This window comes from Eschrichtius robustus, chromosome 3 (genome assembly GCF_028021215.1).
Source record: "Eschrichtius robustus isolate mEscRob2 chromosome 3, mEscRob2.pri, whole genome shotgun sequence".
Taxonomy (NCBI): domain Eukaryota; kingdom Metazoa; phylum Chordata; class Mammalia; order Artiodactyla; family Eschrichtiidae; genus Eschrichtius; species Eschrichtius robustus.
Window position 1 is genome coordinate 748,692 of NC_090826.1, and position 20,313 is coordinate 769,004.

Genomic DNA, 20,313 nt, shown 5'->3' on the forward strand with positions numbered 1-20,313 from the left:
CTGTGACAACCAAAACTGCCTCCAGATGTAGCCGAATGCTCACTTAAGAACCACTGTTGTGAAGGAATGGTGAGGCCGCGTGGCCTGGAATCAGTGGGCAGCCTGCCTTCTGGGGGCGCCCCAGCTGGCACCCACCTCACGGTGGAGGAGGCTGGAGCAGGTGACCCGGGTGCCAGGGCCCTGTGGCGCTCTGCCGGCTGGCAGCCTCCAGGCGTCTGGGTGTGCACCCCCCTGCACGGGCCGGCCAGTTGCATCCCCAGCACTCATGGCCCCAGCTGAGCTTTGTCTCCAGACTCAGCCAGGGAAGGGTGGGGTGAGCCACGGGGCAGCTCCCGCAGGGGTGCTGGAAGGAAACACCGGGAGCAGCTGCTCAGCGGCCGTGGGCGTCAGCCAAGGGCGTCACTGGCAGGCCAAGGCCCTGCTGGGAGGCCTGGGGGAGCTGGGGCCAGACTTGGCACCCAGAGGGCATGGTCCATTCCACCCGAGGGAGGCTCCACTGCTGAGGCCCAGGCCCTGGCCCTGGGACCCCTGCCCCACCCACAGTTGAGTAAACTAAGACCCAGAAAGGATGCCCGTGTCCTGGTCCTCAGCCGGAACCCCAAGGGCTGCCAGGAGCCTAATCACTGCCCCCTAATGGCCACCCGCAGAAGCAGTCCTGTGCCCTCAAGGGCCTCTGGTCTCCTCCAGGTCAGGGTCAGCGTCATCCTTCTCACGTCCACTCCACACGGCTACTCTATGAGCCCATCTTCCCTGACAGACAGGGACTCAGGCAGGCCCCACAGTTAGAAGCCCGCTTACCCGGCTGGCAGGCACGCACAGGACAGGGGCCCACCTGGCTCACTGAAGCATCGGGGCTGTCCGTTCCCTTCCAGGAGAAATGCTGGGAAGCCCGTGTCCAAGCACACACCCTGCCCCCAGATCTGCTCGACCTGCAGGGAACCCAACCCAGGCCACAGACGCATCTCTGACAAAACACGAGGAGCGCGCACCGCCCTGGTGTGAAGCGGGTCGGGGGCATCAGCAACAGAACTGTGCCCCTCGCAGACGCCACTCTGGGGCTCAGGAGAGACGTACCCACCTTCCCCTCCTTGAACCCAACGTCAGGAGCAGGGCAGACGCTGAGGATGAGAACGAGCCTCACCTGCACTCACGGCCTCTGACCAGCTCCTCCGCCTGCAGTCCAGCCCCCCAAGCCTGGATACAGAGGCCCAGGGGCCCCCCACTATTAGCGATAATACGTTCCCCTCCACGCAGGAGAAACCTGGAATATCTGAGGACCACTGGCTCACACTAAGGCTCTGGGCTTCCCCAGCTCTATAAACGGCACCCCTTCCTCAGCCGACCCGACCCTGAACCTTCCAGAGTGGGCCATCCCTTCCTGGTGAGCCCCTCACCACCCCCCTTCAGGGCCCCAGAAAGTGGCAGAGGCCAAGGAGCCCACAGCAGGCCACGGATCCCCAGCTGCAGCTGAGCAGGACGGCTCAGAGAGTCACTTGAGGCCCAGGTAGCAGGACCTGAAGGACCCCAGCCATCATCTCTGAGGACAGGGCGTCTTTCCTGCCTCCCCTCCCCATCTCCCCAGTGAGGCCCTCTCTGCCCCCTCAACTGTGCGGGTCCAGCTGCACGCATGTTTTTTTTCCAATAAACAGGTCTTACAGCACCACACGATGCATAGTTGGTTAAACCTGGCACCACAGAGGAGCGCTGACTACGAGCTCTGCTCGGGTTTTTCGACCGCACAGAGGGTCAACCGTGTACCCTAATCACACCACCACCTCCGTCGGGGCACTCCCTAACCTCCAAGCCGGTCCCCTTGGCACAATTCCCATCTGCGTGCTCTTCAGGGGCAAGGCTGGGACTCTTCTCAGTGTCCCCACAGCACCGGTTCGTGAAGAGCCAGGCTGTCTCCTGCAGCCCTGGCACCAAGACAAGGGCCAGCTCGGGGAAGGGACCGCCAATCTGCCACCCAGAGCCCTTGTGTCTCTTGTAACAGCAGACGCTGGCGCCAGCCTCAACCCCAAGACAGCTCACCCCAGGCAGAAGAGGGTCCAGGCCAGCAAAGATGGCCAAGTTCTCCGAATTTTTATTACAACGGGTCATCAGCAGTAACAGGGCTGGGGGAGAGACACACGAGACTCATTTGCCCTTCAGGTAGATCTTGGGGGTCTGCCAGCCTGCGGGGGCTTCCTTCAGGCCCGCCTTCCGCCAGATGCGCCTCAGGTCTCTCTCGAACCTCATCTGCGAGGGCAGAGGGAGGGACCACCAACAGGTCTGCGGCACAGCCACGCACCTCAACCACCCTGCCCAGCTCTGGGCCGAGGGCCCTCACTCACCTGCTTCCGTTTCAGGCGTCCCTCCCTGACCTTCCGCCGCAGGAACCGGGTCCTCTTGACCAGCTTGCGGTACTTGTGATGATTCATCTTCCGCCGGCGGATCTTGAGCACGTTCTTGCACTGTATCTGGGGCGTGTCCCAGACCTCCTTACCCCCCTGCGCGACCCCTTCCCCCCCCTGGCTGGGCGGACACTCATAGCCTTGGGCTGGAGACACAGTCCCTGGGGCCCCAGCGTCCAGTCTGGGCAGGAGGTAGCGAACGGTCAGCCAGCTCTCCAAGGGGCTGATAGACATCTTCCTGGAGACCAGCATCTCCTCAAGCTCCATGTGGACCCGCCTGTCAGGAAAGGAGGCAACCCCACTTGGGCCTACTGGTTGCATGCTGTAGCGAGGCCTGCAGGCATGCCTGCCCAACACCCCGCAGACAGGCCAAGGCCCACTGCAACCTGCAGGAGACAAAATGGCACAGTTAGTTACCGCTCGTGGGGCTACATGACCTACGCACGGCCACCGGGCCTGGGGAGCAGAACCTCCTGAAGCCCTGCTGACATTCTCAGGCCCAGACTTCCCCTCTGTGAAATCTGGACGTTTACGAGGTCGTTTGTGGCCGGGCCCCGCCTCCAGCTGGTGAGGCACAGCAGCGGGGGGGACTGAGCTGCTGACCCCATATTCCTAACCCAGGTGCGCCTCCCGCCCATCTGCCCCCACGGGGCCTCTCACCTGCCCGGGGAACAGCCCTGAGCAGCTGGGAGGTCAGGCGCACCATGAACATGGTCTGTGCTTGGCGGCGGCCCCAGGCACTCAGCGGAGCTGGAACACAGGTGCACGCCTAGGTCACTCCGGGGACTCCGGTCTCGCCCTGATTCCCGCACCCCGTCTCCCTCACCACCCTATCCCACCGCGAGGACGCTGCTTCGAGCACGGCTCCCTCCCTCAAACCCTCCGCCGCTCCCCAGCTGCGCGACTCTGGGCAGGTACTGACTCTCCCTGAACCTAGTTTTACCCCGAGGCGCCCACCGCGCGGGTGGTGTCGACGCTCGGGTCTTAGGTCCCGAGCCCCAGACGGCCGCGGCCGCCTCCGCCGTCCCTGGAGCCCGCACGCCGCGGCCTCACGCCGACTCTTCCCAGACGCAACCGAGAGGCTCAACTGACCATTCCGCCGCCGCGCTCAGGCACTTCCGGTCCGTACCTAAACTGGCCCCCAGCCCGCGTGCGGCCGCCCGCTGGTTCCCACGGCCAGCGCCCCCTAGCGCCCCACGGCGCCCTGCTCCGCGTCGGTGCAGGTCCCACCCGGCCCAGAAAGCGACGGTTTCCGGCCGGAGGAGCCGCCCCCCGCGCCCCGCCCCAGCTCCTCCCACGGCTCGCCGGCTCCGCCTGTCCCTTGCGGAGGGCTAGAAAACTACATTTCCCACAACCCCGGGGGACCCCCCCCCCCCTCTGCGCCTGCGTGGCCCAAACTCCCGTCGCCCCCCCGACTGGTCAGGGGCCCGTTGTCCCGGGAGGCCGGAAGTGGCATTTCGGGACTGCGGAAGGGACGTTGTCCCGTCGACGGAAATAGGGTTTGCGGGGGCGACGGAAGTGGCTCGAGATACTGCGGCTGCTGGGGCCGGAAGGGAAGAACCGGAGTTGCCGGGCCTGCGGGGCGTGGCCTCCACCCCCGAGCCCTCCTGCCGAGGATGAGAGGGAAGGTGGCAGACAGGTGACGGCGGCTCGGCCCGGGCTCCCGCAGCCCGGACGCCAGGAGTGCCGTGCCGGGCGTTGGGGGCAGAGCCGGGGCGCCGTAAGGAAGGACTCGGGGGGTCTTGGACCCGCCGCCCCATCCCTTTGGCTTGCAGCCTCCTGTCTCTGCCAGTCTGGATAAGCGGAGGAGGCCCCGCGTCTAACGCGGGATGGATAGTACGAGGCTTTTTGCATAGGTGGAGTGTTTTTTCCTTCCTCAAAGCAAACAAGCTCCCATCCTGTGCCCATGGGAAGTTTTTGTCCGAAAACCAAAAGCAGCCTCCGTGGAGCATGGTGTTTGGCTAAGACCCAGTGTTGCTCCTCAGGGTAGGGGGCTCCGAGGGCACCACTTCACCCATCTAGTCCAGAAAGGCTCCGTTGTCCTCGCTGAGGTTGGCTAGGATGGCAGGATCTCAAGAATGGACGTGTGGGGGCTCCTGCTGGCACTGGGATGTGGGGAGCCCCATTGGCTCTACTGGGAGGCTTGCCCTGTAGGAGGGTCTTCCAGTGAGGCTTAGGCAGGAAATGGCCAGGCTTGGACACCCCCAGGCCCCAACCTGGCTAAGCAGGGAGTGGACGATAAGCCAGTAGGAAGGCAGAAACCGTAGGCTCCCGGCCCAGCTCCGTAACTGAGTCACCAGAGGACAGACACCCTTCCGCCCAAGGGACTGCTTCCGGTTCCCAGGTCGGAAGGTCTCTGAACACGTCCTGGAGCCCACCCCTCCCTCCAGCTGCACGGCCTCCCCAGGCTTTTGTGGTTTGCTCATGAGTGAGCCACCTGCACCCTGGGCGTTGACCCTGCCGCTTTCACACCTTGGCTGTACTGACTTCAAGCACCTTTCGCCAGGCCCACTGGCTCCAGGAAGGCCACGCCTCCCACCCGCACAGAAGTGCTGGTCTGGGGAGAGCCAACACGGGGCATAGGACAGGCCCCCCAACAGCCCACGATCCGCACAGAGCACACGCAGCACCCAGAGACAGGCCCGATGCCCATCCTGCTCACCTGCACCACCAACCTGTCTACTCGCCCGCCACCCACTCTGACGGAGGACCCCTCCGGGGTGAAGCTCCTCTGGGGTCCTTGTTCCTGGCTGCCGCCAGCCTGACAAAACCTGCAGCGCATTACAAACCAATGTCCCTCAGGCACAAGGGGACTCCAGACCATTGTGTCCTTTTCAAACCCTCCCTCTACCCCACCAGCAGCAGACAGCTCAGACTCCTCACGAGCCCTCACAGAAGAGCAGGTGCACAAAACTCAATACAAAACCCAACGCTTTAATGAGATGAGAGGCGGCAGCGCAGACGTACCGCTAGAACCGGTACTGCCGGCTGTGCACAGGAGCAAGCACGCACGTTGACAAACCACAAATCCTTCAACGTTCCAAATAACCTGAGTAGAGAGAATTGTGTTTATTTAACCACATAAAATGCATATATAGGAAACTTCTCTATTTAGGAGCTGGTGGCCTGCACTCAGCATTGCACAGATAAAAATATACGACTTTCAACACAGATCTAAATACCTTCACATTTGAAAAATCAGAATTCTCTACACAAGTTTTAAGCTGACAGAATTCAAGTTCTGAGTTTTCATATATAGCTTTAACTTGTATTAAACACATGTTTATTTACAACGTGGACAGAGAGCGAGGGGCTGTTAAGGCCATTTTCTCATAGTGAAACATTGCAAAATACGGACATAAGTACAACCTAATATAGGCAAAGGTTCGAAAAGTCATTGTCTTGGTTTAACGTAATTGAGTATCGGAACGGAAGTGAAGAGACAGCCTGTCGTAGCACCAAGCCACGCCACCGGGACGTGCGCACCCGGCCTTTGCAACCAGCAGGGCTGCTGCTGAGGCGGGCCGGCGTGAGCTAGGCCCGGGCCACGCTAAAGGGCGGCTTGCTGGCCTCTCCATTCCATCTCCAAATTCATCACACGGTCCCGAGTCAACAACCATTTCCAGAAAGAGTCAGGCCCAAGGGCCAGTGGCCGAGGTGAGCATGCCGAGGGCCAAAGGGCAGACCTTCAGGGACCCCGCCCTCACCTCCGGTGCCTGCTGTGCCCGGGGTGGTCCCGCTCGTAGCGATGGCCCGCTCGCTCGTACGACCGAGAACGCTCCCGTCGCTGGTCTCTACAGTAATGACTTTTCTTCTTGTATTTTCCAGAATTATCTGCCCGTTCCCGTGAGCGGCTCCGAGAGCGGGAGGAGCTCCGGCTCCGAGACTTGTGTGGCTTCTGGGCGGAGTACTTGCAGTCCTTGGACCTCCGGTAGCTCCTTACCTTGGAGCCTTTGTAGGGAGCGCCCCGATGGGCCTGTCTGGGTGGGGAGTCACTCCGGCTCCGCGAGCGGCTCTGTGACTTGGACCCGCCAGACGTAGAGCCGCTGTCGCTTTTCCTGTGAAGGAGACCACTGGGCGGGTGACCGCCCACCCCGACCACCTCTGGGTCAGGAGCAACTGTCCTGAGGAGAGGCCACACCACCTCCCAGGGAAGACACCCACCCTGCCAGGTGCAGCCCCAAGCGCCCCGAGCGGCACACACCTTCTCTTAGGAGAAGCGGATGGCGAAGGGGACCTGGAGTAACTCTGCTCGTGACTCCGACTCCGACTTCGAGCCCCTCGCCCCCTCGGCAAGCTGAGAACAGGGTGGAGAGCAGAGTTTCAGACCCCACGTCTCTGCAGCCAACCCCAGTAGCCTGTCGGGGCACGCGGACACTCACCCGTTCACCGGGCTGTCGGCCTTGGCTCTCTTCACGCCCTCCACTTTCCTCCTGGCGTTCTTCACAGACAGTGGGGAAGGCTTGTCTCCTTGGCCTTCCTTGGGGGACTCCGCTAGAATCAAGTATGAGAAGTTACAACCCGACAGCTGTTCTGCTGAGAAACGGGTCAGCCAAGCAAGGTGGGGCCTCTCCCACAGGACTGCCGCTGCCGACCGTGACTCCCTGCTCCCCGCCGGGCTCGGAACCACCAGACGCAGGAAGGTCACCTGTCCTGCTCGCCTTGCCTCCAGGACCGGGGACAGGCGTCATGCTTAACTCTAGGATCTGACTACATGGTCTACTGCTCCAGATTTATGAGATTTTCATCAAACTATTTGGCTAGGCTGGGTAAACAGCCATTTCAGGACCCTGTCCATATCCCTTCCTAATGAAAACAGAAAAACAGACTTCATAGGAGCCCCCCGGAGTGCTCAGACTAGCTGCAGACGTGATTCTAAGAGAAATCTGGAGGAGAGGGCCACCCCTGAGAGGAGCACACGCGCGCCCTGACGCTCACCCGGCTTGGGGGCAGGTGAGAACCGCGACGCGCTGTCCAGCACCTGGGTGCCGCCGGGCAACAGGCCCTTGGCTTGTGCCTTTGCCTCGTCGAGGGCGTACCTGCGCTTCTCCACTTCACCTTCCAGGTGGGTCAGGTCAACCTAGAAAAGCCAGAGGGCAGGATTCAGACCAGATTCCTCCAGTCAAACACAGAGGCACACGTGACGTGAAAAGACACAGAACCTTTTTCCGAGTATATAGCTGCAGAATTTTTAAGCAGATTTCTTGAATCTCTTCTTCAGTTGCTCCAAACAAAAGAAACCAATGGGGACGATTGGGCAAAGGGATCTGTAAACACAAAAGTCATCACCATTATACTTTTTCTTCATTGCTGACAAGATTCTCGGCAATAAAAACAAGCCTGCCGGTCACCAGCAAGTAGGCTTTTTACTGGCTCCAACGAGCATAATTTGAAGCACAGTACGCAGAAGTTCACTGGGGTCGGTGAATCCCCCGGGGTGGCCCAGCACTGACCTCCAGCGTCCGGGCAGCAAGATAGATGCAGGCACAGGCGATGCTCTCAGGCTGGAACCTCACAAAAACGTCTGTGCGAAGGCTGTCATTCATGTAGTTCCTGAAAAGCAAACGCAGGAAGAATTGCAACACCCGTGGCAACGCGCACAACACCTGTCTGCACTGTCTAAGTCAAGTCACTGCTCCGCTAAGTAGTCTACTGCCAGGACTTAGAGCTAGACAGTCCTGTGAATCTCACAAGTTCATGGAGAAACGTTCTAGCTGCTTCTTCTGAATACAGGACAGGAAGACAGGGAAATAACTGAAAAAAATTTTTAAAGCTGGCTGAATGTCAGACAATACGTGTTGCTATGAAAGAGAACCAACTTTAACTTTACTTTTCCCTCTCAACCTTTGGCCTGCTCTCATGCAAAACACAGTGCCTCAGAAAGATGTCTACTGTGGCAGTTCAACGTATCTGATTAAGGAAACCTAAATGCTCAAAATCCGTAGTGCAGAGAAACATGCAAACTCAAATGAATGGGCTCAGCACAAAGCCTGCGAGGGCCTTTCTGAGACAAGTCGTCCTCTTGCGCTCCTTTTCCGGGGAGAGGTGCTCACGGCGTGGCTTCTTCCACACGGGAGTCCACTTGAAAAGGGGGGAAAACGCCCTTGGGTGTATGGGAACGTCATGCAGAGGGCTCAGCGCCCCAAGGGCAATCCTCTTCTCAGGCTTATCAAAGAACCGTTTCCAAACTGTCCCATTTCAACAAGGAGTCTTAAAATGAACATTCATAAAATCAGATAAAAGCAACAAAATACTACAAGTTTCATCACAATCAGGACATTTTTAAAACTTTATCACATTTTAAAAGATATAAAAATACAAAACATTTACATTTTTTAAAGAGTTTTGACATTGGCTACATTTTCAACATTTTCATTTAGATATATTTCTCTAAGATTTAAGAGACCAAAAATCAGATCTCACCTTAACTTTATCAACATTGCAAAAACAAAAGATTAATTTCACAAGAAAACAGTTGCACAGGTCACGTATTTAGTGCTCGTAACATCCCCCAGTGGTACCAGGCTCCATCCAAAGGGGAGCCAAGTTGTGCTGGGGTCTGACTGATGCACCCCCCACCCTGGTTATCTCTGCCCGAAATCCTGGAGAAGGTGACCTACAAACCCACGGAGAAATTCCTCAGTGATAAATTCTACATCTGCCCACTAGCAGCACCTGGCTCTGAAGCTCTCGCTCCAGGCACCCAGAGGGGACCAAGGAAAAGCCTGTGTGATGGAGCCAAGGCCACGTGTCCCGAGAGTTGCACGTAAACGGTTCAAACATTTGCTAAACATAACCGTCAGTAACTTTTTTGGTTCTAATAAGAAAACCTTTAGTACTCAGACAGTGATAATATTATTAAACCGTTAACTCTTACGTCCTAAAAAAAACAAATGAAGTCCTCAAAACATACATTTAAACTTAACTGCTATTTTTGAAATAAGTTACAATATAAAAAGTGTCCATGGAATGATTTAAAGATGCACACCTTTTACTAGACTGTGTCAACACTTAGTGCTGAAAAAGCAACTCTAGGACTTTCAGAAATAAAAACACCATCCCACACTAGTCTGAACTCCCACCAGCCAGTTTTCACAGCTTCCCATTTTTTTTTAAGAGAAAGGTACTGCATCTTTATTGCACAGGTAGGGCAGTTTCAAATGGACAAAATTCATGTCAAGACAGTTATCAACTCTTATCAATACAATTACCAAGCACGACAGAGGATTAACAAGAAGCACAATCGTCAGAGAACCACAGCAGCAGTGGGCCAGCACTAGACTATCGTGCGCATACCACCATCTAGAGCCAGCCTTCGGCGGAGAGCCTGCACTGGATTGGCTGAGGACGGCCGCTGTCCCTGCACCGAAGCGCTTGGACAGGAGAGGAGAAGTCTTAGTCACTTACCCTCAGAGGCTACCCTTTGATTGAAAGAGTACAGAAAAGAAAAGTCAAAATAGGTTCTCCATTAGACACAGCACAGCACCAGACAATTCAGGCAGCAAAAATATGACCCTTACACACTTCACTCTGTGGGAAAGCACCCAGCTCTGAACCGTTACTTCAGGCTTCACTTCTAGCAAATGCATTGTTAAAATCAGTCCCCAGATTGTAGAAAGGCTTTACACCCCCTCTTCCTCCCATAGGATTCCCTTAACCGAGGCAGTCAGAAGCAAGTTCACGCTACCGTGAACCTCTAAGTCCACACTGGCAGCTGCGGTAAAGACCCCGACGTGCCAAGTCCACAGCCCCCAAAGGGCAGCCCAGTGACTGCCCTCCTCCAGGGGCAGGGCGGGTACGGGCCACCTTACCGTTCCACCAGTGCCTGATATCTGGGGAGTCTGGCTGGAATTTACATGGCAGGAACACTGGGCACTCAGACAACTCCAGCCCACAACCAAGTCATGGGACCGACTACCCACTGCCCAAGTGCCTCAAATCAACATACTCCTGCACTGCCCTGGCTGGTCTCATAAAACAAGGAAGGCCAACTCACCATGAGGTCTGGACCAGGTGTCGGTTACGCTCACACTCTAACACCTGAAGGTACATAACGATTATCTGGAAGATATGGGTCAGGCAGTTATTACCACGCACCTTGAGAACGCAGAATTCAGATCTTGAGGGCATCCATGCAGCAAACGAGAGCCTTGTGCGAGATGCCAGGGTGGCTCCTGGGCACACGCCCCATGCACGGCTCAGCTGGAGGGGGGTTTCTGCTGGCGCGCCGGCTGCCTGCTTTTGCAGCCAGGTGCCACGAACGCGCGCGCGGACCTAGCTGCACCCACGTCTGTCTCGGCCGGGACAGGGCTGAGGCTCATTCTCGTCTTCGACACACTCTCCACCAGTGACGTTAGCCTGCCCTGAACGCTTCTGTACCCCAGTCACCAACTTACACAAAACGTGGTGTGAAAATACTTTCAGCAAATGAAGAAAAAGCTCTTAAATCTATGGTGAGTAATCTACCGAGATTCTGAACTAATGCCAGAAAATCAAACGAGAGAAGATATGAGGAAACCCCGAGTAAAAAAAAGATGGAAACAGAAATGAAAATAGCACTCTTCACGTTTGAGTGTAACATAGAAGATATACGTGGTATCGTATGCTCAACTGATACACACTGCAAAATAGCTTTCGTTCATCTCCAAATAAAGGGTTCAGAATTCTTCCAATTGCCCCATAAAAGAAAATAAGGTTATTACTAAAGCAGCTTTAGAAAAAGAGCTGTTGAAAAAGAAAAAGTAAACTGACAGATTTCATTTTTACAAGTTCATCACCATTTTTGAAAGTTCAAACTTAAAAGATGCAATTTCCAAAACTTTTAAAAACATACTATTAAAATAAATACAATACAAAAAGGCTAATAAGAAAACAGTTATTTTCCAATTATAGATAAAAACTGGAAAATCAAATCAGGGACACATTTAATCCGTTTCAGTTTCCAATCTAGGTGAGAATGAAGCAATAACTCTGGTGGGCTCACGTGGCAGCTGGGCCTCATACCCACCTTGTGAGGGTGCTTCACATGGACGCAGAAACCCAACTCTTTGAGAACTCGCCTTTCCGCCTTTATAATTTGATTCTTTAAGTTAACATAATCTTGATCCAACAGTAGAGGCACAGGTTTTCTACAAATACAAAGCACACGATCTGCATAAGGCTCAAATAAAGCCTATCAAATCCCACGGTTACCCCCAAACAGTGACAATCTACCATAAACACGATACAGAGTCAGGAAGTTTGCTTCCTGTAACTAACAAAACCACAGTTTTCCTCAAACCCCAGCGCTGACCTACTCACCCCGCCTCAACGACCCTCTCCCTGTTTTCTTTACGGATGATAAACGCCGACTGAACAGAGTGGAGGGTCTCACGATCTCATGGCCCAAGGACTACACGTCCTCCATCCGCCTCAAGATACAAGCGGATGTATTGAGGATGAAGGGAAAACCAAAACACCAACAGAAGCATGGCGTTTAAACAGCCAAGGCTGTATTTTACAAAGGCCCTCCATTAGCTGGAGCATTGGAAAGCCTGGGCCAAGGATGCTTCTAAAGATCCTGCAATGCACAGGACAGTCCCCACGGCAAAGAATCATCCAGCCCAAAATGTAAACAGTGCTGAGGTTGAGAACCCAGTTCTAGAGCATTCAGGCTGACGTGGGCAAACCACGAAACCAAGGCCAGCCGAACTACAGCCACAGCGCCCTGTCCTCCTGACTGTGGTTCCTTCACTGATTAAACAGCATCTGTTGGGTACACCCCCACCCCCAGGCACCAGGCCTCCTCCTGGGCACAGGTTTAAAACCTCACCCCCTACACCTTGTTTCAGAAACGTTAATGGAACTGAATAACCATGAAAACAGACACGGATTTCTACGACCGGTCTGATAAAGACTCACTTTTTCTCTCTCAGGTGTCGAAGGCGATGAAACACGTTGATGACGTCCCGTATCCGTCTTGGAGCCTCTTCTATCTTGGAGGCCAGGTGAACACAGGCCATTGACACGTGCTGAAACGTAAGCGATGCAACACAGAGATGTTTGTTCCAAGGACGACAGTAGTCTCCAACAGCTAAAGAACGGCGGTTAAGAGCAGAGGGGGTGCACCCTGAGAAAAAGGCCACTTGGAAAAAACCCCTCTGCAGTACAGGGGGCTTCCCAACCCCCCAAGTACAGCGCTGCAATTGGAAGACAAGTACTCGTTCCTCTGAGCAACGGGCAACGCAACAAACCCAGGTTTCCTGTCAGCACGTTTCTGGGGGAAAGAAAGACGGAAGAAAGCCTCACCTCCATGGAATGCTTCACAAAGGACTTGGTGTAGAAGAACCGCTGGAACAACACCTGCCCGGTAGCCATAGCCACCTGCACAAGAGAAAGATTCCATCCTTTTCAAAACCCAATTCAAGGGTCTCAAAGTTAAGTTATTAGGTTTCACGAGACTCCTAACAAAGAACCAAAAACTAAAATGTTTCCGCGTCCACAAAGGCTCTTCGAGTCCCGCTGCCTCGCCTCCCTCATCACCTCCGGTGGGCGGCAGCGGGGACGCCCTGGGCCTGGGTCGGCCGGTGGGCCCGGGGCCAGGTGGGAATAAGGAGCGGGGTCGGGGTCCGAAGAGGGGATCGGCGCTGCGCCCGGGTGCCGGGCGGAGACACGGAGCGGGCTCCGGATAAGGCCCCCCCCGCCAACAAAGGGCCCGGCAGCCTTCCCGGCGCCAGTGCGGCGGTTACCTCGACCCGAGGCTCGCGGCCGCTCCCTCACCTGCGGCAGGCGGAGCAGGATGCCGGCCGCCTGAATGAGCTCGCAGCCCACCACGCGGAGGTCGGTCTCCGTGTCAGTGTCGAGGCCACTCGACATGGACGGCGTGAAGCGGAGCTTGTCGTCCGGCAGGAGGCAGTTCTCCAGCGTGATGAGCACCCCGGAGTACAGCCGGTCCCCGATCAGCACCCCCTGCGACCCGGGGGCTGTGCCACCGGAGCCCGGCGTGCCGGCCGCTGCCGCGGGGGTCGCCGGCCCCTGAGCCCCGGCCCCGGCCGTCGCCGTCGCCGCCGCCATTTTGTGCCGCCGACTCTCTCTCGGGCTCCTTCCCGGCAGGGCGGCTCCCCGCGACGCACTACGGCCGCGACCGCCCCGCCCCGCCGCGTGCCATTGGTTCGACCGGCGGGCCGCCCGGCGCCCCCTTGCTGCGACTGGCTTGGCCGCCTATCCGTCAGCGGCGCGGCGGACGCCGGAACCCGGCGCGGGCGGGAGCGGGCTCGTTACCCAAGAGGCCCTGCGGCGCCGGGCTAGACCGCGGTCTCGGCCACGACCCGGAAGCACTAGTCGCAGCTGCCAGCCCCGGTCACGTTTTATGGGCTAACCGCCCCGGTCTGGCCGTGCAGTCCGCGCAAAGACCCGGGAGCTCTCTAGGTTCCCACCGCAGCCCCAGGCTCCTTAGGGGCCTGGCGGGTGCTGAGGGGGCTCAGGGGGCCCGGGGGCGACCCCGGGTGGGCAGGGCCAGGCGGGACGCCCCCTGCCCCGAGGGCCCGCGCGGCGGGGCCGGGGGGCGGCTCTCCTTCCGCCTGGATTGCGTCCTTCGGGCCAGTGGTCCAGGGCTTGAATGGAGCTGTCGGAGGTTTCCGAAGCCCCCGACCTGAAAGGATGGGCGCACGCGCTAGTAAGTTGTCCTCCAGCCCACGCCCAGCAGCAACGAGATGCTGTTTCCCTGAGTTAATTTGTGGCCGCCGGCGCGGTCAATTAGTCTCTAGCCTTTACTGAGTCCACGTTTTGGGGTACAGGTATTAACGACAGATTCCCAAAGTTCTCGCCTTCAGAGCTGAGTCCAGAGAGGAGAGAGAGGGTAGCTGTAAACGTTTAATTCGATGTTTCTACAAATCTACAGCAGCTACAAAGTTGCAAGAGGCATGAGTTCCCCCAGGGTTGGGAGGAAAGGAGCCAGGTTGGGATGCCCCGGGGGCCATGGGAAGGGGCTTGGACTTTATCCTGCCAGCAGCGGGGAGCCATCCAGGGGTTTGACCCTCCATTTCCTCATCTGTTGTACCAGGCGCTCTCGGGATTAGTGACCGCCAGCTTCTGGTGGTTTTTACGTCACCGGACAGCAGTGTTGTTCTCGCCTCAGCTGCGACAGCATCTGAGTTATCTAGTTATCCGTTGCTGAACAGTTGTCCCAAACTTTCACCAGTACCAGTGAAAGAACCTGTGTGAGGATGATGGGAAAGCAAGACTGGGTGAGGGGGAGCTTGGGGTGGGGGGCAGGTTGGAGAGGAGATTGCAGGGTAGGAGCCTCGGTGGGGGCAGGTTCAAACACTTGGGAGCTGCCAGTGATTGCACCCAACTCAATCCTGCCCAAACCCAGTGGTTGACATTGACTTTCACTCCTGCTGAGACTTGATCCTGCAGCTCAGACCTGTGCGAACTAAGTGCCAGTGTCCTGTCTTCTCTTCACCTCCGTGGGCAACATGGCTACAGTGCCCCACCTCCCCTACCCCAGCCGGCAGCTCAGGGAGGTTTCCTCTCTGCGGGCCACAGCAGCACACTGTCCAGGAAAGGAAACCCCAGGAAACAACTTGTTTCTCGTGGGCCTGCCTGGGCTGCCTGTCCATCCCCTAACAGTGATTGGCCAGAGGAGAGGGAAAAGCTGATGGCTCTAGACAGTCAGGGCCAGACTCTGGAGCTGGGGACATGGCCACAGCACAAAGGGAAACCTGGTTCTGTGGCCAGGGCAGGGGTGCCAGGAACAGCCCACAGCTGTCTGCCACGTCCCCACCTGCCTTTATCAAGATGAACGAAGAGAAGGCAGCTCCTTCACAGCAGTGCATCTTGCACAGAACTTGGTCCGCCCCGCCAGAGAGCTCTTTGTATCCTCCACCCTGTTGTTTTCAATAAGAGCCATTTTCTGACAAGGTGCGTAGTCAGGCACCGCACTCGGCATGGCAGAACAGGACTCAGCCACCCGCCTCCAAGTGCTTGGTCCAGTGGCCATGTTTGGACACAGCGACAAGGGCCAGGAGGAGAGGCCTCTTAAGAAGCCAGAGCAGTAATTGCAGCTGGAAGAGATGTTCACCCGCATGAGGATGGAGGAAAGTGGGCAGAGTGAAAAGATTTGACCGGCTCCGTACTGAGCTGGAGGTGGGTGTCTGAGGGGGGTGACTTCCAGGGCAGGGCTGGCAAAGAGTGGGGGACGGCATCACCACAGGGCCCAGCATGGGGGTTCGGAGTGCGGGCATTGCCAGGTAAATGCAGGGGTCATCAGCAAGCAGACAGCGACTGCTCTCGTGGGCCTGAAGAGCTCTCCTAGAGCACAGCGTGTGCGGGAGGGAAGGAGGGCAGAGTCCTGGAGGGAAGGGAGCGCATGGTCCTCTGGGGCAAGGGCTGACTGTGTCCCTTGGACTTGGGGACCAGGAGACGGCTTTGGTGAGAGCTGTCGGGGTGTGGCAGAGCTGCTCACAGACCCAGTGACAGGAGGCCAGAGCTGGAGGGGGCTCAGAATGCAGACGAGGCTCCCGGAGAAGGCCAAGGGGAGGCCCTGTTCCTGAGCTGGAGGGGCACACAAGTTCCCTTCCAGCCCGAGAGGAGGGTGGACGAGAGGAGGGTGGACGCCTCTGCGTGGGAGTGCTCAGAGGGGGAGGACGGGGCTGTACGGGAAGCGCAGGGCTGGCAGACCTGCTGTGAGGCGGCCCTCAGAGATTTCTGGGCTTGACTCCGGAACTAATAAAGTCAGGTATTTGGGGGAGGGGCCGAAACCCTCACATTAAGGCTCCCCAGGTGATTTGATGGTCACCCTGCCTGCGGGGGGCTAAGGTGAGCCCAGGACCCGGACAGCCACCCTGCCTGCTGGTCTGGGGAGTGAGGGAGACCAGCTGGTGCTCAGTGGCTGAAGAGCTGAGCCAGGGAGTCCCTGCTGGAAACCAGAGGAGGGGGAGGGGGAGGTCAAGCACCAGCAGGGCCTGGCGCCACCCCCCAGCCTGCAGAAGGATCTAGGGTTCCTAGGGAAAGCCTTGCCCTAGTTACCACCCAGCACACGGGCACTCAGGCAGAGCCCACCCAAGGTGTCTGTGCCAAAGAACGCAACTCACAACGTTGCGTTTGCGTTCCACACAAACTTTATTTACACAATCCATGTGAGATTTCTGAACCCGTGCCAAAAGAGGCAAGATAAGGCCTTTTCTCTCAGGCCTGTTACTGAAATGTAAATTAACACAAATGCAAATCAAACTTACTCACTGTTGACAAATAACTCTTAGTCCCTATTTTAGTGTAATCATCACATGAGGGAAAAAAAAAACTTTTCCTAAGATGCTCCGCCTCAAAGGGCAGTGGGTGTCAGCATCCCCCTCAGAGGTGCTGTACCACCCTGGAAAAAATGCCTTCGGGCTCCTTCCCGTCCCCCAAGGCAGCAGCAAATCCTTCCTGTCTCCTCCTTTTGGCCAAAGCAGCCAAAGATTTAAAAGTCTTTGGTTCGTAGATGGCTAGATCTGCAAGTACTTTCCTGTTGAGCTCCACCTGGCACTGGGAAGAAAATCAGAGCCTGTATCAGCATCAGAAATGCATTTCAGTGAAACACAGGAAGACTCGGAACACGGCTAAGCACCCTGTGATTTGAATCACCTTAGCACACACCACTTGAGCACCAGTGGGGGAGAGGGAGTGGTGACTCCAGTTCAAGCAGGACATGGGAGAAGAGGGGTGGGGGGCAGGGGGGGAACCAAGGGTTGTCAGCCAGACTTCTGGCCTGGGGTACCCTTTAAGGCAGCTGGGAAGAGGAAACCACAATTCCCATTTCACAAACGATGAAAAATGAGACACAGAAAAGGTGTGTGAGGCACAAGCAGAGGAACTAACATCAAAACCGGGCACTCCTTACTTCCATGAGAGAACCAAAGTCATCTATCGAGTGAAGCAACAGAAAACGGACAGACAGTGCCAGTGAGTCTGGGGTGCAGGAAGAAGGGGGGATGGTGTCCTGGCATCAAAGGCAGCTGTGCAGGAGGAGTCAGTCCTGTTCTACCACCTGGGACCCCTGTGCTGCGGGCAGAGTCTCTCTCCTTTTGAGCCTAGTTCCCCATCAGTAGAATGGAGGTGTCGCACCTACACTTACCCCGAGGATCTTTGTAAAGTGCCAGACACAGGGCCTGGCACAAGGACCCATTCCCCCTAGCTTTTTAAGAAAAAACTTAAATGCACACAAAAGCAGAGGGAATAGCATACTCACCAGATGCAAGTGACCAAGATTCTGTGGCACATGCTTGCTCTATCCCTGCCAAGATGTTTCCCTCCTTTTTGACTATGATTCAACTTGATCTGCTACCTCACCAGAATTCATTCAGTGTAAAAACTTTGAAATTAAACTTTAAAGTTAAAGCCAAGTTTTTCTACCTTTTTCTCTTGATGGGGAAACACCAGGGCTTATGTCTTGGTGCCACAGACCCTATTAGCAATTCCGCTACCAGCAGGGCAGCGGCAGAGCCAGTGTGGCGAGTCCCCGAACCCACCAGAACCCCACTCCAAGAACGAAAGCAGTGTTGGGCTGTGAACACTCCACTGCCCGCGCTGCTGGACCACGGCAACTGGACAGGTTATTAAGACGTTTAACGTCTCGGCAGGACCACATCCTCGACCATACCTTAATCAAGTTGAGGATGAATGCTGGGTACTTCAGGCCGTGTTCCTGGGAAGCAGCTGTAACTCGACTGATCCAGAGCTGAAATGAGAAACACTGAGATGCTTAAGAACCAGTTGTATGTTACATCCACACCTCCCAGCTAAGGTTGTCACTGGACTAAAAGATTGTTCTTGTAAGAACAAATACAAAAGTCAGTGTCCTATTCAGGCTGAAGTACAAACAACAGTGAGCAAAAGCTGATGCTCTTTATCCAAATGCCGGCTGTAAAGCATTAACTCCACACACATCTTTAGGCGCTGAAGGAGGATACAAAGATGAGCAAGATATTCTGGGGCAGACACAGCTCCGGGCGTAGCAAGGGTCCAGGTGGAAGCTTCAGGGAGGTGAAGGCCTGGAGGAGAGGAGGCAGGGACTTCAAGAAAGGCCAGGCTGGCGAGGCAGCGGCGTCCGCTCCAGGCGCAGCGAGAGATCTGAGCGCTGCAGGGGAAGCCGGGCTGGGGAAGCTCTGCGTGCATCTGTCCAACAGGTACCGTGTGAGGCTGCCGCGCCGGACCCGCTGCCACCCTCGCGCCCCCGACACCCGCACACCGCATCGGGCCCAGCCGGTGCTCACGGGGCTGCGCGCGAACCGCGTGCACAGGAGCGGTTCGCCGGGCCCGGTCCACCTGCGGCCGCGAGGCCCCGCGGGTTCGGGAAGGCGGGGGCGGCGGGGCGAGGCCGAGCGGGCCGCGCTTACCATCCGCAGGTTCCTCTTCTTCAACCTGCGGGCTCGGGTGCACTGCACGAACGCTCGCGTCACAGCCCTGACTGCCAGCCGGTAGCACCGATTCTTCCTCCCCCGGAAGTGCTGATCAAGAAACGGGAGAGGAGGCGGTCGGCGTGGCCCGCGCGCGCCGGGCCAGGCGGGGGCGCGGGGCGCACGGCATACTCACCCGCGCGTGCTTCAGCACCTCCTGGACCCGCCAGTAGCGGTCGGTGACGCGGTTCCGCAGCCAGAGCTGCGCCGTGAGGAAAACCATGGCGCCCGCAGCCCGCGCCTCTGCTCACCAAGGTGAGCGTCGCGCCACCGCCGCCACCCCCCGCCCCAGCGATTCCGGGTCAGCTCCTCCCTCCCCCAGGGGAACTTCCGGGTCACTGCGCGTGCGCCCTGGGTCCACGCCGCTATCCCTCTCCTGTGCGCATGCTCGAGCTCAGGGGGCGGTGCCGGGGCTGGGCAGGGCCTAGGCGGTGGAAGAAAGGATCCCGTCCCCCACCCCGCCCCCCCCCCCCCCCCCCCCCCGGCAGCAGCTTGAGGGCGGGCCGCCGAGGGTGGCGTCCTGCGGAGCGGAGCTGGGAAGCGCTGCCTCCCACCGAGGGGCCTGGTCCTCTTTACGCCGCGGAGCTGTGCACTTTATTTTTTTAATAAATTTATTTATTTATTTTGGTTGCACTGGGTCTTCGTTGCGGTGCGTGGGCTTCTCGTTGAGGTGGCTTCTCTTGTTGTGGAGCACGGGCTCTAGGCGGGCGGGCTTCAGTAGTTGTGGCTCACGGGCTTCAGTAGCTGTGGCTCGCGGGCTCTAGACCGCAGGCTAGTAGTTGTGGCGCACGCGCTTAGTTGCTCCCCAGCATGCGGGATCTTCCCGGACCAGGGCTCGATCCCGTGCCCCCTGCATTGGCAGGCGGATTCTTAACCACTGTGCCACCAAGGAAGCCTTCCATAAATGTTTATAAGCACATTATTGGGGTTTTCTTCTGGTCCATTTGAAAGGAACTTGGAGATAGCTAAATACTTCACTGTGTATTTCCTAAGAACAAGGACATTCTCTTACAAATCCCAGCACCATGATCAAAATCAGGAAATTCAACATTAATGCAAGACTGCTCTCTGGTCCACAGTCTGCATTCCAGTTCGGTCACATATTCTTACCGCTTTTTTCCCTGTCCAGGATCACGCACCGTGTGGAGTTCTTATGTCTAATTTTCAGTGTTAACCTGGAACAGTTCCTCAGCCTTTCTTTGTCTTTCTTGACTTTGGAATTCTTGAAGAGTACAGGCTACCTACTTTGTAGAGTGCCTCTCAATTTGAGTCTGTCTGATGTTTCCTCGTGATTAGAATCAAGTTACACATTTGTAGCAGAATACTGCAGAAATTATATTGTGTCCTTCTCGGTGCGTGGCACCAGGAGGCCATGATGGCAGCTTGTCCCAACACGGGTGATGTCAGCTTTGACCATTTGGTTACGGTATTGTTTGCCAGGTTTCTCCACCGCGTTTACGTTTGAACTAACACATAGTTTGTAGTGAAATACTTCGGGAGTCATC

The 20,313-nt window shown here is 56.7% G+C and overlaps 3 protein-coding genes across 11 annotated transcripts; all 3 read right to left on the reverse strand.

The window, feature by feature from the left end:
* Positions 1–2,047: 2,047 nt before the first annotated feature.
* Positions 2,048–3,507, reverse strand: AURKAIP1 (aurora kinase A interacting protein 1). 5 transcript variants are annotated; one of them, XM_068537682.1, is made up of 4 exons: positions 3,351–3,507; positions 3,054–3,143; positions 2,334–2,779; positions 2,048–2,238 (listed from the first exon to the last, which is right to left on the reverse strand). In XM_068537682.1, exons 2-4 carry the CDS (start codon positions 3,103–3,105, stop codon positions 2,137–2,139), a joined length of 600 nt encoding a protein of 199 aa, XP_068393783.1. In that variant the 5' UTR covers positions 3,106–3,143; positions 3,351–3,507; the 3' UTR covers positions 2,048–2,136. The 5 variants fall into 5 exon arrangements, with proteins under 5 accessions (XP_068393783.1, XP_068393782.1, XP_068393784.1 ...); XM_068537681.1 differs by having other exon boundaries at positions 3,337–3,507; XM_068537683.1 differs by having other exon boundaries at positions 3,486–3,503.
* A 1,800-nt stretch (positions 3,508–5,307) lies between these two features.
* Positions 5,308–13,499, reverse strand: CCNL2 (cyclin L2). Of its 4 annotated transcripts, none has more exons than XM_068538662.1 (12): positions 13,152–13,499; positions 12,681–12,755; positions 12,294–12,403; positions 11,401–11,521; positions 10,390–10,454; positions 7,847–7,946; positions 7,556–7,660; positions 7,332–7,473; positions 6,776–6,887; positions 6,598–6,690; positions 6,101–6,466; positions 5,308–5,442 (listed from the first exon to the last, which is right to left on the reverse strand). In XM_068538662.1, exons 1-12 carry the CDS (start codon positions 13,443–13,445, stop codon positions 5,328–5,330), a joined length of 1,698 nt encoding a protein of 565 aa, XP_068394763.1. In that variant the 5' UTR covers positions 13,446–13,499; the 3' UTR covers positions 5,308–5,327. The 4 variants fall into 4 exon arrangements, with proteins under 4 accessions (XP_068394763.1, XP_068394764.1, XP_068394765.1 ...); XM_068538663.1 differs by having other exon boundaries at positions 6,101–6,451; positions 13,152–13,498; XM_068538664.1 differs by lacking the exon at positions 5,308–5,442 and having other exon boundaries at positions 5,448–6,451; positions 13,152–13,497.
* A 2,975-nt stretch (positions 13,500–16,474) lies between these two features.
* MRPL20 (mitochondrial ribosomal protein L20) lies at positions 16,475–19,115 on the reverse strand. 2 transcript variants are annotated; one of them, XM_068538667.1, is made up of 4 exons: positions 18,945–19,114; positions 18,749–18,859; positions 18,013–18,090; positions 16,475–16,898 (listed from the first exon to the last, which is right to left on the reverse strand). In XM_068538667.1, the coding sequence occupies exons 1-4, from the start codon at positions 19,029–19,031 to the stop codon at positions 16,725–16,727; spliced, it is 450 nt and encodes a 149-aa protein (XP_068394768.1). In that variant the 5' UTR covers positions 19,032–19,114; the 3' UTR covers positions 16,475–16,724. The 2 variants fall into 2 exon arrangements, with proteins under 2 accessions (XP_068394768.1, XP_068394767.1); XM_068538666.1 differs by lacking the exons at positions 16,475–16,898; positions 18,013–18,090 and adding an exon at positions 18,098–18,527 and having other exon boundaries at positions 18,945–19,115.
* Between the last annotated feature and the right edge of the window lie 1,198 nt (positions 19,116–20,313).

Excerpts from the sequence above, each read along its gene's own strand:
- AURKAIP1 (XM_068537682.1), bottom strand. The coding sequence starts at position 3,105 with ATGTTCATGGTGCGCCTGACCTCCCAGCTGCTCAGGGCTGTTCCCCGG. Across the intron at positions 2,780-3,053 it reads CAGGGCTGTTCCCCGGGCAG|GTTGCAGTGGGCCTTGGCCT; the intron begins GTGAGAGGCCCC and ends TGTCTCCTGCAG. Across the intron at positions 2,239-2,333 it reads GACGCCTGAAACGGAAGCAG|ATGAGGTTCGAGAGAGACCT; the intron begins GTGAGTGAGGGC and ends CTGCCCTCGCAG.
- CCNL2 (XM_068538662.1), bottom strand. The coding sequence starts at position 13,445 with ATGGCGGCGGCGACGGCGACGGCCGGGGCCGGGGCTCAGGGGCCGGCG. Across the intron at positions 12,756-13,151 it reads TCCTGCTCCGCCTGCCGCAG|GTGGCTATGGCTACCGGGCA; the intron begins GTGAGGGAGCGG and ends TCTCTTGTGCAG. Across the intron at positions 7,661-7,846 it reads TTGCTGCCCGGACGCTGGAG|ATCCCTTTGCCCAATCGTCC; the intron begins GTCAGTGCTGGG and ends TTGTGTTTACAG.
- MRPL20 (XM_068538666.1), bottom strand. The coding sequence starts at position 19,031 with ATGGTTTTCCTCACGGCGCAGCTCTGGCTGCGGAACCGCGTCACCGAC. Across the intron at positions 18,860-18,944 it reads AGGTGCTGAAGCACGCGCGG|CACTTCCGGGGGAGGAAGAA; the intron begins GTGAGTATGCCG and ends TTTCTTGATCAG. Across the intron at positions 18,528-18,748 it reads AGAAGAGGAACCTGCGGATG|ATGCACGCAGAGCTTCCCCA; the intron begins GTAAGCGCGGCC and ends CCTGTTGGACAG.